This window comes from Megalobrama amblycephala, linkage group LG2, assembly GCF_018812025.1.
Source record: "Megalobrama amblycephala isolate DHTTF-2021 linkage group LG2, ASM1881202v1, whole genome shotgun sequence".
Classification (NCBI taxonomy): Eukaryota; Metazoa; Chordata; class Actinopteri; order Cypriniformes; family Xenocyprididae; genus Megalobrama; species Megalobrama amblycephala.
The window spans coordinates 56,630,410-56,647,987 of NC_063045.1; the positions used below are offsets into that span (position 1 = coordinate 56,630,410).

The 17,578-nt window shown below is 38.1% G+C and overlaps 1 protein-coding gene across 2 annotated transcripts; it reads right to left on the reverse strand.

Annotated features, from left to right (window-relative positions):
* Positions 1–1,571: 1,571 nt before the first annotated feature.
* hapln1b (hyaluronan and proteoglycan link protein 1b) lies at positions 1,572–16,955 on the reverse strand. Of its 2 annotated transcripts, none has more exons than XM_048181105.1 (5): positions 16,819–16,955; positions 6,939–7,084; positions 5,132–5,494; positions 3,831–4,133; positions 1,572–3,659 (listed from the first exon to the last, which is right to left on the reverse strand). In XM_048181105.1, the coding sequence occupies exons 2-5, from the start codon at positions 7,042–7,044 to the stop codon at positions 3,370–3,372; spliced, it is 1,062 nt and encodes a 353-aa protein (XP_048037062.1). In that variant the 5' UTR covers positions 7,045–7,084; positions 16,819–16,955; the 3' UTR covers positions 1,572–3,369. The 2 variants fall into 2 exon arrangements, with proteins under 2 accessions (XP_048037062.1, XP_048037061.1); XM_048181104.1 differs by lacking the exon at positions 16,819–16,955 and adding an exon at positions 7,620–7,807.
* Positions 16,956–17,578: the final 623 nt, after the last annotated feature.

A 17,578-nucleotide genomic window follows, 5' to 3' on the forward strand; every position in this document is an offset into this window, starting at 1 on the left:
AGGATCAATGAGTATGAGCTGAAGAAATTGCTTCCGTCCACATCTATCCATTATAAACGTACTCCACATGGCTCCGGGGGGGTAGTAAAGGCCTTCTGAAGCAAAGCAATGCGTTTGTGTAAAAAAAATATCCATATTTAAACAAGTTATGAAGTAAAGTATGTAGCTTCCACCTTCCGTATTGAAGTTACGAAGAAAGTGTAAACTGGCGTCACGTCAGTTCCATTTTTTTCCGTAAGTTGAATATAGGCTGTAGGACGAAGCGTAAGCTTTGTGAACTGCAAGAGTTTTACACTTTCTGCGTACATTGAATACCGAAGGTGGCTCGTGTGGAAGCTAGATATTTTACTTCTTAACTTGTTAAATATGGATTTTTTTTACACAAACGCATCGCTTCGATTCAGAAGGCCTTTATTAACCCCCCGGAGAAGTGGGGAGTACATATTTATGATGTATGGATGTGGATGGAAGCTCTTTTTTCAGCTCATACTCATTGATCCCTATCACTGCCATTATAAAGCTCGGATGCGTCAGGATATTTATTAACATTTCTGTTATTGTGTTCATCAGAAAGAAGAAAGTCATATACACCTAGGATGGCTTGAGGGTGAGTAAAACTTGGGCTAATTTTCATTTCAAAGTGAACTAATCCTTTAAAGGTCCAGTTTTTCGTGTTTTTTTGAAGCTTTGATTGTGTTTATAGTGTGCAATATAACGTGTTCATGTTTCGCGTGTAAAAAAAAACAGTATTTTTCACATAATTTACTTATCTGTATACCGCTGTTTCCACTGTCATAAAAACGGGCTGATGACTTCCTTGTTCTATGAAGTCCCTCCTTCAGAAATACGTAACGAGTTCTGATTGTGCCAGCGGTTCCTGTGTTGTGATTCGACAGCAGCTTAGCGAACCTTGCCCGGAAAGGTCACGCCTCTTACCATAACGTGGAGATGCACGCGCTCAGTGTTATTGTAAACATGTCTTTAATTTTACCCTATCAATTTGAGCCAGAATCAGACCTGGTGATTGGACTGCGGGATGAGAATAACAGCGTTTCGACGACATGGCGACAAACACACTCTACAAACGCAACTCTTGCTCTTCTCCGTGGGAGCGCAACAAGACCACGCCCCCTTTTTTTGTGTATTCCTGTGGGCGGAGGTTAGTCAAAAAACTGTTTTAGTGACATCATTAAAGAAGGAAGTAGAGGGATGTAGTCCAAACTGGCCGTTCGATGTAGGCGACTTCTGTTAAATAAAATATCTCGCTTGGCATTGAACTTTGAGCTTTAAAATTTTACAGATTTTATTTATACTCTAACAACAACATTACACACTAACTAAAGTTTGAAACATGGGATCACGAAGAACGGGACCTTTAAGGATATTTAATTATTTTTTTATTATTATTTTGTATTTTTGAGCCAATCAGTGGAGATGAAAAAATATGTGAGAGAACTGGCAAAACAAATATAATGAAATATTTGCGATTTCTCTTCCTTGACATTTTTTTCTTTTCTTTTCTTTACTCTTCTTTTGTATTTTGGCAGAGTAGAAAACAACCAAACCAAATATGTATTTGACTGATTGTTTATTTTTGGGGTCAATGTTTTTTTTCACATTGATACAGTCAAATCATCCGTTTAATTACTTTATGTACACAAAACATGGGTGGAAAATGTCTAAGCATCCAGTTCTAAAATTGATTCTGAAATCTTGTAAACAAGGCACATGTACAGTTGCCAGAGTCAAAACAAAATGAATAATGAATGAATGTGAATACATATGCAATTATTTTGAAACTTATTTTAGAACTGCTTTTCTTTTTTGTGGAGCTGGTAATTTAGTGTAGCATCTAATATGACCTTCAGGTCTAAACTGGCTGTGTTGACCCTAATAGTAATGATGGCAAGAATAAAACATCATTAAGTTGTTTTTGTCCTAGCTTGGCAGTCGGTTTTAATGGTTTGTTTCCAAATGCCTTGGCTTGACATTTTTTCTGAAGGTCTACTACTTCACAGACAAGTAAAGACTGAATGCAGCATGCTAACTATGCACTTTTTTTGTTGTGCCATTATTTTTTTGCATCATCTCTGAGTAAACCTTTACCTGCAAGGTCTATTTTTTCTAGAATAGAAAATAAATTTCATTGTGCTGTTTTTATTTTACTAAGTAACACAACATGGTCATTAGCACTGTCATCTTTTTGACCACCTCAGACTTGCTATTTGTAAACGGTAACATGCATAGACTACTCATCACATCGGCTAAAATCTGGGTCGTGTGCTTTCTTTCACACGACTTCCTCTATCAAACTAATTTGTATTAACATTTGGCACCATTGCTATGGGCTATGTTTAAAGATAGGTTTTCTACGGTTTCATGAATTGATCACATCAGGTCTGAAATAGAACAAAACAGAAATACTAAAAACAATCTTTAGGAAAAAAAAACATATTTACTTTTAAAACACAATGGTTTTGTTATTATGTCAAATTTCTTCATTGTCCTGGACACACAAAAAATGTTTGACAGTGATGAGGTCGATACATTGAAGCTCTAAATTTTTTGTGACGTAGGGGAGACATCTTATAAACGCATTATTTCAAGAAAAAGATAATTAACATACATTTATAAACACTCTACTTGTATATTTCAACAGTTTAAAAAAAATCACAGAACAATGTTTTGTTTCTTAATGTGACCTATGACTCAACATGGTTTGGTCCACACATAAAATGTTTTTGAACAAAATTTAAAAAGGTATGTTTATAGAAAATAATACAATATAGCACCCTGTAAGGATGGCAAAAGGAAAAATTGCGTTAATTGTGCCATAAGGGTTCTGTATGGTGTTTAGCACTTTCGTTGAATTTGTTTTCCAATCAGCAGAAAATATACAGTATTTTCCATCATGCTATTTATATGGGAAATGATGTTCTTGAATGACAAACTAAGTGCTCAAAGGTATCAGTTCAAAGTATTTAAGCCTTTCTGTCATTCAGATCTAGAACATCCCTCAAGCTACTGCATGCTAAATGGAAGAGCACAGTGTGAATTTCTACCTCAATCTCGCCAAATATTTCTTCCTTCAGCACTGCTGTAGCTATAATTAGCTATAATTTCTGTGGCATCCTATGAATTCTATTCCTGTCCTGTTGCCATCTTGTAATGAAGTCTTGATTTTGAGGGAAGAGGGCGCCTGAGGTGCCTAACCCTACAGAATCTTTCCTTCAAACAAACATCAGTTACTTACTTTATCTATAAATCCTTCTGTATTACAGTATCTAGAGACTTTGTCACAGTTTTAATGCACTCGAACTAATGCCTTACATTATTACACTTAGTTCGTGAGTTATATAGTTTGTACACTCAGTTGTTACTCTTGTAGCAGTAGACGCCGTAGAGTTTGTGCTTCTTGTCTGGGAATCCAGAGAAGCGTACGGCGGCCTCTGTGGGACTGCAGCGCCTGCGTGGTTTTGAGATCGGGTACCGTACACTGCCGTCTGCCAGCCAGCCTGCGTCGCAGCGGTCGTAGCCCAGCAGCTTCCATGCTGCGTACATCTGACCGACTTTGGCAATCTGAGCGCCATCCTTTTGACATGCCTGCACTGCCTCGTTATACGTAAGCTTGGAAGGGTGTATCAAATAATAGAAACGTCCTGGAGAAAAGAAAAGGGAAATGAGTTTATTCTCAAAGCTGGTTACAGTCAAATAATTTGCATTAGAGATTCTTTGCATGGGTGAACTCATGCATTATGTATCACATCAATTGCATTACAGTTGCTAGCCTATTTCAAATGTCTTTTAGCAAACAGCTGGAAAGGACAAACCTTTGTAGTTAGAGGTGAAACAGAAGACATCATATCTTTCTTTTTGCTTGTCACGCATCCCATAATTCCTCACACCGGGAATGGTGTTTTTGCCTCCACATGGCTCTCTGGGTTTGGTGATGGGGTATTGCACCGATCCGTCACTGAGCCACCCTGCATTGCACCAATCCAACCCGTCTCTCCAGGCATCGTACAGCTGGTCGAAAGATGCCACAATGGCATCTTGGTCTCTGCAAGCTTTCTCAGCATCAGGGAAGTTCAGGTTGTAACGACCCAGTCGAGGAAAATACGGAAACACAATGCCTGTAGAAAGCCGAAGACCAGAAAAGGTATGAAATTGCATCATTTCATAATATAAGTGCTTAAAAATGCTTCCTGATTAGAGAATAATGTATGTAATCTGGCAATCAAATTCCTGATTGCTAAATCTATGTTTTTACCAATGCACCATCTAAAGTGAATTAAAATTTTGATTTATTGCATGCAACTGAACTGATGCCAAGAATGCAGAGAGCAAGGACCAAATAAATGTCCCATTATTTGGCACTGATAGCTCTTGTGTCAGGATCTTGCTGATGGTCCAGATTTAAAACTTGTTCTAGTCTGCATTATAAGACTATTGAATAGCGTTTACATGGCACACAGTGTGAAGAGAGTCAGCACAATGCTTTCTCATAGCTAATTGGCTTGAGGAACACCCAAGAATGTTGCATAAACTGTTTATAGAATTGTGTGTAATATTCCAAAAAATTCAAGCCCAGTCTCACAATGGTAATGTCACTTTAGCAACATTTTTCCATGCACCACCAAAATGTGGCAATTTCAGAGGCTCACTTAAAACCTTCGGAGGTTATCGTGTTAGAAAATGCAGATGTACACAATGTAGATAGAAAACAATTTTGGTAATGGTAAAGTTTGATACTTGCATTAACACAATCAATTGACTGCTATCAAAGATATCTAAAAAAAAATATGGTTTTAGGAAAGATTATTGTTTGGTGCTGGTCTAAATAGTTCACAAGCAAAGCTTGGCTGATGAAATTGTTTGACCCAGTAAATCTTGCTAGTTAATCCAGTTTTAAAACATGGTAGTGAAACTACTACACCAGCATCTAAAAGATCCCATCATCTTTTCTTGAAGGTAAGACTTCAGAAACAAAATTAAAACTTCCCAAATGACCTGGTGTTGCATGACTAAATGTTGCTAGAGGGACATTTCCTTGAGATTGTGTAGGAAAAACCAGCAAGATAAAATAAATCCAACATAAAAACCAGCAAGATATCCTAAATCCATGTTTTACCTTGCAGGTCAAGGGATACAACTGCTGTATCATCCTCCAAGCCATCGATGACTTCACACTTATATTTCCCATAATCCTCTAGAGTGATCTCGGTGATAACCAGTGAGGCATCATTCTCGCTGGCAGCCTGAAGGTGCACGCGGCCATGGAATTGACCATAGCTCTTTTTGTGGAAGCCCATTGCTACGAAAACATCGATTTCCTTTAGATAGTCTGAAGTCAGTTTAGTCCATTTAATCCTCAGTTTGGGATTTGGTGCAGACGAGGGATCCCGGTTGAACTTGCATGTCAGTGTGGCGTTACCTCCACGTTGTGAGATTACTTTGGGTTGAGCTGTGTCCACTGAGAGTTTGGGTCCATTTTCTAAAAATCAAAGAATGAGATATTCAGATGTTCATTCAAAGAAGTAAAGAAATAGACACAATAATAATGCAGATTGCAACTGATTTAATAGCCATGGCTCTGATTTGTTTGTCCCTGTTGCATTGGTTAGTGTCAATAACTTAAGGCGTTTCACAAAAATGATGGCATGAATCTGTCCTTGTCTTATTGCTACAGGCTGTTGTGGTTATGCAAATACATGAATCATCATGTTTGCTACATTTCTTAGTAATGAAATTCCCCTACGTGTTTATGACAGAAACTGTGCACGCTCTTCCAATGAAGACACTCCAGTAGGTGTTGCTACTCTTGCAACCATTTTGGTGCACATATAATTATAATGTTGGCCAGTTTTTTCTTAAATCCATAATCCCAAAACTAAATTATTGCACTTTTGTATCTATTGTACCTATTTAGAGTTTAGAGGAGGGTTACACTGTATGATAAGCTTGACAAATCTGATTCTCATAATGGTTGAAAAGTGGTGAAAGACATATTTATGATTTGCTGAAGATATGATTGGAGAATTGTCGTCCAAGGTAAAACAAATGTTTTCATTTTTAAATAAATGTTAGAGGGATTTATATGTCAAAATAACTCTCCCGTACTCTTCCCCATGAACACGTGGGTCAGATAAGGATCTGAGTTAGACTTGGACTGTCACAAACAAGTTCTCAACAACACCCTGATGAATCTGTTGAAAACCTGCAAGTTATCGAGTCAGCAAACAGACACTACAGCTGAACTGCAGAAGAATTCAGCTTCTGCTAAGGGAATGCTTCTGTCAAAACGTCAACCAAACATTGAGTACAGGCACTGGCACAGTGTCCTAACCAGGTGCAATGCAACAAGTTTCTATCTTTAAAACTGTTGAAAAGTCTCACAGGATTTCAGATTTTTGAACAAATGTGATTTCACTGGTGGCTACTGTGCATGATTCAAAATAGAAAAAAAGAAATTAAACCTAAGCTACCAAGTCATGTTGTGCATTTGATGTGGCTTTTTAGGTCAAAATGTTGCATTTTTCCTGGTTAGGACACATTATGGTGTTTTTATACTTATTAATACTTAATGTATTGTTGTTCTCACAAACCAGTCTTGGTTATTTTGCATACCCAGACGGGGAGGCTGATAATACTATAATCAGATCTCAGCATGAGTAAATATGGAGCTTATCAATTATTTAACACTTGTAGTAAGTAATTCCAGCCACTTTGCGTTCTGTGATGGGAGCCAGAGGGTTTCAAATCACCTAAGCCCAATGAGCCCAACACCCAATGAGATAATTACGGTGAGTGCCACTGTTAAGAAATGCCCGAGGGGAACACCATTTAGGGGATGGGCAGTACAACCCCCTCTCTATCTCTGTACACTCTCTTTCTACAATTTACTTTCACACACATACACACCATTTTCCATCACTTACCTGAGATGTATATGGTCCTGTAGTGCTCCAGGTCACTGTAAGCCTCATCAAAGTTGTCAGCTCGGCTCTCGGAGAGGACCAAGAGGAAAAAAAGCAGGAAGGTCATCTTGATTTATAGCACCGGGGGGGGGTTGGGAGGTACTTCACTACATAGAGAACACAGGAATAAGGGCAGTCAGACAGTGTGCATTTTACAAAACCATTTATCTACTGTATATCCTAACTAGTTTAATATTATACAGGAGACATTCTTCAAAGTTATATAATTAGGCTTTATGGAGTTTGTGAGAGAGTTCAGTTTTTTGTGACTTGCACCAGATCTCATACACGTTTCCATCTGCAGTAACTCCCCAGTGCAGTGCTGTCACGCAGACCCAAGCGCACACAGTGTCCTTTTCACCACATCGCTCAGAAAGCCACTCACACAAATAGGACAGCTACAGAAATAAATGACTAGGACCGTTAAACTTTTAACGCATTCATAAATCCCAATTAACACTAGTGCAATCCGACTGCAAGTGCTGCAGGACTGCCTCCTGTACCCTTCACCTTAAGAGGCACTGAAGTATGAGAAAAGTGCAGTCAAGATGCTCACTACGGCACAAACTAGCACAAAACTTTGCAGGCACACTTCTAACACAGATCGTCTCCCTACAGACAACAAGCTCAGAAAGGACTTACCATCTTATGGAGTGTGTGCTCCCGGTCACTAGCGCATGTGAGGACAGCTACACAACAGATCAGGGTTAGAAAGTGTGTAGACTCCTCTCTCTCTGCAGTCACTCTGATTGATCCGTTTTTTTTCTTCATTCATTTCAGAGTGCTGACGCACTGAGGTAGTTCCTCTCTACTGCAGTCAGCAGAACTGCTCTGCAGAGTAGCCAACCCCCCCAAACCCAGCCTGCAAACAGTCATTACGCATACCAGGAAGCCACCGCTGATAACAGTGAGGACTCGCAGATGCAGTGCCCTCTCCTGTGACAGATAAGTTACCATGGTACAGTGAGCTTGCTCAACTGTGACAAGGTAAAATCATATGGGTTCAGTGCAGGCAAAGGATACCAAGTCCTCTGTTGCAAAACAAAAAGACAAAATACAGTGCAAAGGAGCTCTAGGCATTGTTTCAAAAAAGTAATATAATGAATTAGGCAGGGGCTTGGAGGACTCCACATGGGTCTGCTGTGCTAAATTGCCCTACGAGGCCATTTTATGGCACAACTGTTACGGTTAAAAGAATTCGTTCCCGCCCAAATGACCCTAAGGCCTTTTTAGTGTAACGACTGTCAAACATGCTCTGTTTTGCAGACTGACGGTTAACCAAACACAGGCCGTTAACTCTTATCCACACTAACTGGGCTGTTGACAGAGGACACTGTTACCAACCACATTCCTTTGTGAGACTCCATTGTATACAGTGAGGTCAAGCACAGGGAAAACAATTCATGCCTTGAGTTTTTAAATGTGGGTAAACGTCCTAAACGCATTTAATGCAGTTGATCAGAAAACAGCAATGGTTTAGAAACTGTGCCAGACCACCAGCTAATACACATAAGCATTACAAGAATCTTAGTCTTGCACAACTTGAGAACTTATCTTCTGGGAAGAGGCACTGATTCTGCAATTGGGGGGAAAAAGTCCCTCGTTGTTGAAATCACTTGCTTCCAGAAAACAAATTTGATTGGTGAATTGGCTTTAAGACAGTCCAGTTTAAACAGTGACTCAATACTCTGATACTTTACCTTGTACTACTCTTGTTTTTGTATGTTTAAGCCAGGGTGCTGTTACTACCTTGACATTAAATCCTGATCTCTAAAGTAAGCATTGCCAGCTTCATTTGTTGTTAAACAACAATGCCAATTTTTCAGTAATAATGCTTAAGGTATAATAGTTGCCTGACCAGGTCACTTGCAAAGTCTTAGTGCTAGATCTTATTTTCTGTGAAGAAAATAAATGACTTGTCAACAATCTGAGGTCTGGGACAGGTCCTGATCAAACATGCTTGTTTAACTCGAGCACAGATTGTCCCAGATTGTTTCTGTAGAACTTTCCAGTCCTCATTTGGAAATCCCTTTTGAAAGATCCAAACCCTTCTTTTGTTATGCTTTTTACCGAATGATGTAAAGTGTTTAGTTAACTGGGCTTTTTAGTATGTGTCTATTAGTGTCATTTTAAAGTGATGTTTGATAGCATGGGCTCTGAAATTAACTTTCCTGATGTAAATAGTACTTTTTAATGCATTGGGTTTGGCTCCTAAAAAACCCAATTTCAAAGATAAGAAAGATTTGCATATTTGAATAGAACTAAATATTTATAGTCTTTACTTAGAACCTTTGTTATAAAAGTCTTTTGTTAGTACAAGAAAATATATTGCTAGACACGTCCAGGTTTGGAGACTAAACGCATAAGTTGACAGTATACAAAGTTTGACTACACAATGGACAATGGTCGACACGACTTGGGGGGCATTTCATTATGTCACTCCTCAACAACTTCTTCTGGTTTCTGAGCAGCTGTAAAACTCAGGGAGATTATGGATTCTTTTTGGCCAGAACCTCATTCCCCTTTGACCCCATTCCCTAATGTGCCAAAACATAATTGAATTGAGTAGTCGTCGTTGATCACTTTACATTACTATGAGGGCTATTCCTTTCCTTTCATTTGGCAGTAGATCCCATGAGGTGATAGTGGTTGTGTTTTTTCACGTTCATTTAGTGCCAAACATATATAGCAAATGTAACTTTCAGTGATCCTGCATTATGCTAGTCAACCTAATTTCAAGCAATGTGTTCTTTCAGAAAGCACTGCAAAATATAATATCAGGATTATCTAAACTTAGGATTATCTTAATCGGTTATCTAAACTTAGAGCACAGAGATGTCCTTTAGCAATCCTGATAACACCTGATAGCAATAGAGAGTATGATCTAATTTCAATGTGAGATGAATGTATGAGCATGTTAGATAAAGATCGTGTTTGTAATGTGTTTGCTAAATGGGTTAATTATTCTTGCCAGGAAAGACAGAGATATTTGAATGGCCTAAGGCAGTAAACCTGCTGAGTCCACAGTAAACCTGAGCAGATGGCAGTGGTGATTTTCAGGTGAATGCAGAAACAGTTCAACACATAAATAGATGCAGTGTAAACCTGTGATTTCAATGACTCATGTTTAAAGCTTACCTTTGATTCTACAAAGCATATTGTAACCCTTAATCTCCATAACATCAGTAAGAGGACTGTTTTCACCCTTCAAACAAGTCGCTGTCTTTGAAGGCCACACAATCTCTCTGCACAAGACATTAGACCGATGACAGTGCATGAATGGAATCCTAAAACCTCTCATTTACAGTGAAATCAGGCTTATTTTCAGTGTTTGTCACTCAGTCTACCTAAACGTCCTGTTTTAGTTACTAAGGACAGTTTTACACTAAAGTCCTGAAAAAGCAGTTTAAGCTTGACCACTTAATACCAGCATTAACATTGCAAGCGTTTGTGATGAAATGGTTATTGAAATCACCACGTCCTAACATTAAGATACATTTAGTTAAAGTAACACCATGTCTACACCAGACGCGAGCGGCGTCATGTGACAAAAGACAACAGAACCAGTTATGATCATTGATGTTGTCTACACTGGATGTGGCGCGACACAAGTGACAAATCTCCAATAGTAATCTGATGCCTCTTTCTATTTATGACGTACTGACATGAAGGACAAATGCTTTGCAACAGGTTGCGGTTGTGTCCGGTGTAGACACGGTGTAAGATATCTGACTTTTGCTGGGTTCAGACTACACAACATTTTTGCTGTCCGATTTTGCGATTTTTGGCTCCTAAATTCTTTTCGTGTCATGGACAAGAAACATGTCAGACTACACGTTGCTTCCTGACCAATTATCACTTGCCGTCTTTACTTATGTGCATGATGTCATCGAGAAGTTGGAATTGTGTAAACAAACAATGGCAACCGAAGTGGCATGTTAGCTTAATGCTAATTCCAGTACTCATCAGGTTGCTCAGGCGCCTCTTCTATTGTTCGTCAGCATTTATCTTTTCTCACTCATGGTAGTCCCTCGAGGAAACATTATAAAGGCAGGAGTATTGTTGCCATAGTTCCACGAACCTTTCCTCTATTGCATAATTCCAGCTAGCAGCACCAATATCTTCTTCTCTCTTTCGTTTCACCATGTTTGAAAGCTGTGTATGGAAGAGCTTCTGTGCTCCTATTGGTCAATGTCACAAATTAAACATGCTCTTTCTGTTGTGACGTAGAGAAGCATCGCAGATGTGGCATTGGTTGTTATCCACTATGACACACTATACAAGAAAAAAACGATTGATTCTTGCATCTCAACATCCATTCTCTTTTACGAATCAACATGACACCCTACATCAAAGGGATCGTGCCAAAATCAGGGTGATATTGCACAGTCTGAACCTGGCATTAGAGCCACATTGAGTTGTTTTTTTTTTTAAGGTATTCCTAACAAACTGATTTACTCTGTTTGAAATTCCTAACCCTCTTAACCATTTAAAATTGTAATTAAATACTGTATAGATTTGAGGTTTTCAGGCAACATGGATTGAATTTTTTGCTTCACCTTTTTCATTTAATTTTCCAGACAAATCAACTATATTTATTTCTAAACAGTACTGAAAGACCCACTGACACTTCTGGAGATTTAGTGCACTAACATATCCAAGACTGGCCCCATTGACGGTGTAATTGGACGGGCCATTACGCAGTCTTTGGTATCCAAAGCACCACTCCCAAAAACTTAAAGAGCCGTGTCACAACATTTAAAATCTTTCCATGTGTTTTCTCTAGGGGCCAGGCGTGTGTTCGACCTCCACTCTCTGCAAGCACTTAATAAACTGTATTTGTTTCATGGACTCTGTTAGTAAGTCAAATCAATTAGTTATAGGTGTCATATGCAGCATATTTGTCATGAAAGTTTATTACTACACATGGAGATGGTTTGTAGCCTTATTTGCATTCTGTGAATTAAATAAATAATTGACCCAGACAAAAAAAATTAATTCATTCATCATTTATTCATCCTCATGTTGTTCCAAACCTGAATGAGTGGAATTGGAATGCCATGAGGGTGAGTATTATGTACTGAGTTATAGATTTATTAAATGGGGTCTATTAAAATATTTGAATATTTCACATTATTTAGGAAACATTATGCACAGGTCGGAAAACAGTTCAGCCATTCATAATGAACAATAAAGAGACACTCTGTTTGGAATAATACAAAGAGGGTGTCTAAGATCCACATATAAAACTATTTAGTGATATGAGGCAAATGACTAAGAAATACATTTTCTCGTAACATTTTACGATAGAGTCTCATTTGTGAACATGAGTTAATGCAATAGCTAACAAAATCTAACAATTTAAGCAATATATTTTTACAGCATTACTTTTTGTATTATTATTCTCCTCTACTTTCAAGTATCTTGTTGGATAAACACAAATAACCAATTAAGCAACTTTTTTAATGTCTAATACAACTATGGTCTTGGACGTTATACCTATTGCTGATAATGCAGAAACACGCAAACTTTTATTGGTTACTATTGTCATTTTAGAAATATCCTATTTGCAGGTGTGTTTAGCTGGTCATGTGGTCTCAACATTTCTAGGTCACTCCATTGACTTCCACAGTATGGGAAAAAAATAGTATGAAAGCCAATGGGGCACATCTATGGAGCTCCGCAAATGACATGCAAGAAAAAAAAATTAAATTGCGCGCACGATTTACTATTTTGTTCCCTCGATTTACTAAATCGTGCTCACGATTTACTATTTCGTTCTCTCAATTTATAAATTGTGTGCACGATTTAGCCTACTATTTTTTTCCTGCATGTCATGTCCTGGGCTCCGTACCCATGCATCAACTGTTTGGTTACTGACATTCTTCAAAATATCTTCTTTTGTGTTCAGCAGAAGAAATAAGTTCATACAGATTTGGAACAATCTGAGGGTGATGACAGAATTTTCATTTTTGGGCGAACTATCCCTTTAAGTATTTTCTGCTTGTAGCTATATTTCTAAACATTTTTTGTAAAGTATTAGACTTTAAGTGGAAAAGCATACTGCATCTTTCAAGCAAAGTTCCAGTTTCATTCATGTTTCATTAATTTAATGGGGAAAAACGGCAGTTGTGTTATAACCGTTCATTCCGCTTGTACCTGCTCCTTACTGTTCTCTTATATGTTCCATGTTCGTTTAAGACAATGTACCTCCTATTCATAGACTCCAGCATGAGGAAGGGCTCTGTGCTCAGTGCATAAAGAGCCTTTGACTTGGCGGTACTACCTGGGCGTGTTAACAGGGGTGCTCATACCGACTCCAAAAATGGAATCGTAAGGCGTCACTGGTGGACAGCAGATGGGCTTTTTGATTGGGCAGCAGCAGGTAGCATTCTTGAAATCAACAGCCAGTTACTTAGTAGGCAAAAAACTGAGCCTGTTACTCTTGGATATGTCTATATATTTGAAAGCTAAATATTCCGTACCACAAATAAACTGTTAGTTTGAGAAAGAATATTTTCTCCTAGCTGTACATGGGGTGAGTTCATGCCAGTCCCCTCCATCCGGCATCTCATTAGAGTTCTGTGGGTTTTGACGTCACCCTTGCACCACCTTAGCACACACAAAGAGTCCTCAGTGCTGATGCATAAACTACAACCGTCTCTCTACAGCATCTTCAACCAATCCACACATTGCCTCGACAACCCGGATACTCTACCACACCCTAGAGTTAGACCTGCTATCCGCATCTCCAAAGTGATACCATAAATGAAAAATTCTGAAGAGAAAACAAAAGGAGAAAATACTATCTAGTTACTCTAAACAATAGGCTGTTTAAAATGAAGCATATTGAAACATTCATTACAACTGAAATGTGCAATTGTAAGTGTCCTAAACAAAGGTCAGTCTGCAATTGTCTCAGTCCAAATAGCACGTTTCAATCTCTGTGTTGGGTTATACTTTATTTTGATATTCCACTTTAGACATTCTACTAACTTTAAGTAACTTTGCAACTACATGTCAACTAACTCTAATTAGAGTATTAGTAGACTGTTAGGTTAGGGTTAGTAGTTGACATGTAGTTACAAAGTTACTTATAGTCAGTCGAATGTCTGTTGGGGACCATCAAAATAAAGTGTTAGCATTAAGCAGATAGTATAGTATACTAATACTGTTGTATTGCAGTCCAGTATCAAAAGGCATGTATTCCTGTATTTTAGCCCCTGTTTACATCTAGAATTAAGATGCCTTTTGGTCGATTGGATCACAAGTAGATGAGGGAGACACATTCCTATTTATACTTGGTGTTAATTGACAAAATAATCTAGCATAATTTACTTATGAACACGACCGGAGACAACGGAAAAACATACAGAGAGCAGCAGCTTTCGTTTCTGCTCTGACAGCCGCAAGACCGACCTAACGTGGTGAGTATGTTAGAAATCAGGAATGGTGAAAGAACATGGTATATGGTACATTTTTCGTCTTCAAGCCAAACTTGAGTCTCCAGCCAACAAAGTTTAAATCCTGTATGGCTAGTGCACTTCTCATAATGTTTATGCATTAGGTCAGTAGGTGGAGAGTAGGTGGTGTTTTGTGGCTGTTCAAAAGCATTCGACCACATGAGCGTTTACACTACGAAAGCAATCCAGTCGAATGTGTTTTCAACTATGGAAGTGGTCAAACGAGCTCAAAACCTTTTAGACCCCATTTACACCTGTATTTAGCATCGTCCACTTTGGTCCGATTGACCAAAATGCACCTTAATACCAGGTGTAAACAGGGCCACAGAGTGCCTGATGTCATCTGCCCTTATGAAAGGCAACAATCCTTCAGTTTTATAGCTTGATGCCATAGGAGAATCTTTGTAAGTTAAAACAAGATTATTATGTCCAAAGAGCATAGCAACTCAAGATCCCAATACAATGAAAAATGGTTCTTCATAACAAGATGTTCTTTGCTAAACCTAAGTTGAAGCAAATAACCACTGAATAGATCTCTATGGACAAAAACACATTGATAGTTTTATTCAAATCTGATTAACAACACTGGTCTAAGCATGAAATGAACAATGTTTAATGAGATAAAACAGACTCTGAAGTGATGCAAGACATTAACCTGGAGGAGACCAGGGGTGAAATTAATTGCATTACCCCAGGCCACCCTCCTCTACATCACTGCACTGTGGAGAATAAGGACGAAAGGTCACTTGGAAAATCGGCTGGTTTAATGTGCTCTGGCAACCATGTGAGAAAAAGGTCGGAGTTCAACCATGGCGATCACAGACCACTAGACGTATCTTTGAGAAAGCTGGCGACATGACCTTGAGATCTGCAGCCAAACAGCTTCCAGACAGATCTGATTAACCACCGCTAAATAGCAAACATGCATTATGCCAACAAGCTTTACTTAAAGAACCCTAGTGTCTGCTGAAGCAATGGTGTTACCACCTTAAAGACCAGACAGACTGAAAGGAAACTATGCAGTTGCATTTGTATACACTTGTACACTATTAGAATGTCATAAATGACATGAATGTATGAGAGTGCTTTTGTATTTAGCTTCTTTTCATGAGGTGTTGTTTCAGCTCCAGGTCTGTCTATATATAACTGGGGTAAGAAAATTGGGCAAAGTGTCACCATAGTGGCTCACTGAAGCTCAAGTTTTAAGGTTGCTCCAAACCGATAGATGGCAAACTCTGCCCTCCATGCAATACAGAGTGCTTCATTCATGTGTCAAATAAAGCCAGGCATTATTAATTTATACTTTTACACACTCTTGGCCCCTAATATTTGTTTAACCATCTGTTCCTTCTTAGCACTTTTGCCTGTATTGAAGTGGACCCTCTGTATGTGCCTATTTTGCCTCGTAAGAACATTCTGTCAATGCATGGACTCAACAAGCAAGCTTTTCACTCTGCAGAATGTGGGCTACACTTGTTGGTCTCTTTGGAGCCAGGCTGTCTCATAATTCATTGAGAAATAACAAGGGGAAGTTGTTTGTGTTAATGTTAATGGGAGGATTCATGAATTGACTCAACTGCTGGTAAACCACTAAACAGCTTTAGGAAGACATGAAGATAAAACAAATGGTTTTGAGGGAGAGATTGAGACAGAGATGTAGCCATTATGAATGCAATTACAGCTATGATTCAACCTCAAAAGATTGCCAAATCATAATAATACTGAAAAAAAAAAAGGTTCATCTGTAAATAATATTGAAAAATAAGTTTACATTGGCTGATTTAAATGTTTGCTTTAAAAAAAAAAAAAAACATTTTATATATAACAAAATTGATTTACTCAAAATACATTTGGAATATTTGATTCTTGTAACATGACAGCAAACTGGCTCAATGCATTAATATTTTAGGGTAGTATTTAGCTTTACTGTTTTTAAGAAATAAAGCTTATTTCAAAGTATTTATACTTATATTTTAAACATTTTGAATTTTTTTCTTTAGCACATTCTGCAGACAGTTTCATCACAGACAACTTTTTTAACCATTAAAACATATGAAAAGAGATGTATTCAAGTAATGTTTTGTGTACATTGCATTTTAATGTATTTTTGAGCGTTGTCTCTTGTTAGAACAAACATATTTGCAAGCTTTTGCGATTTACGTAAAAGTTTAAGCGTATTTCCAAAATAACATATGATAGGCTAAAACCATGTAACTTAATAGACGTTTATGAATGTAAAGACTATGCAGACGGTCACTAACATGAACATCTGTTCTGTTCTACAGGTGTTTTATCCGTATGGACGGCACTGATGCGTCGCTAAAAACAGGCAAAATGAAGTCTAAATGAAGAAGGGATGTGTAGTGATAGGCTCTTACCTTGTGGAGCAGAGCTGTGCGTCCTGCTGAATGATCTTTGGTGGGCTCCAGCCTCAGAACTGCTCGCAGATTTTCACACACGTCACAGAACAAGGCAGAACCCGCGGGAAAACACACGCGCGTTCACGGACAGTAAAAGAGAGAGGGTGCTGACAGAGACGCTGTGCGTCATCAAGAATATTAATATGTATAGAGTTTTAATACTTTTAATAAAGTGTGTGTGTGTGTGTGTGTGTATATATATATATATATATATATATATATATATATATATGTACACTTTGTAAAATGTATTAAAAATATTGTATTTCTTATAGACCTGCTTTACTAAACAGTATAAAATAATGTTTCTTGTCAGTAGTAGGACAGAAATCATCACATAGGCCTACTTTTGAGGAGAACATGTCGCCTTCATTATTCAGATTTGTTGTCAGTCCATGTTCCAAGTTTTTAAAGTTTTTTTTTTTTTTTTTTGCTCCACAGAAGAAAGAAATGCAGGTTTGGAAGGACATTAGGATGAGTAAATGATAGAATTTTTATTGCTTTGTGAACTGTGACTTTAAATGGATAGTTCAACCGAAAATATTCTGTCATCATTTACTCACCCTCAAGTTGTTCTGTATGAGTTTCTTTGTTCTATTAAAGGGTTAGTTCACCCAGAAATGAAAATAATGTCATTATTACTCACCCTCATGTCAAGACCTTTGTTAATCTTCGGAACACAAATTAAGATATTTTAGTTGAAATCCGATGGCTCCGT

Coding starts and splice junctions, on each gene's coding strand:
- hapln1b (XM_048181105.1), bottom strand. CDS start 7,044: ATGACCTTCCTGCTTTTTTTCCTCTTGGTCCTCTCCGAGAGCCGAGCT. Junction 5,495..6,938: donor CAGGACCATATACATCTCAG/GTAAGTGATGGA, acceptor TTTGATTTTTAG/AAAATGGACCCAAACTCTCA. Junction 4,134..5,131: donor TGTATCCCTTGACCTGCAAG/GTAAAACATGGA, acceptor GGCTTTCTACAG/GCATTGTGTTTCCGTATTTT.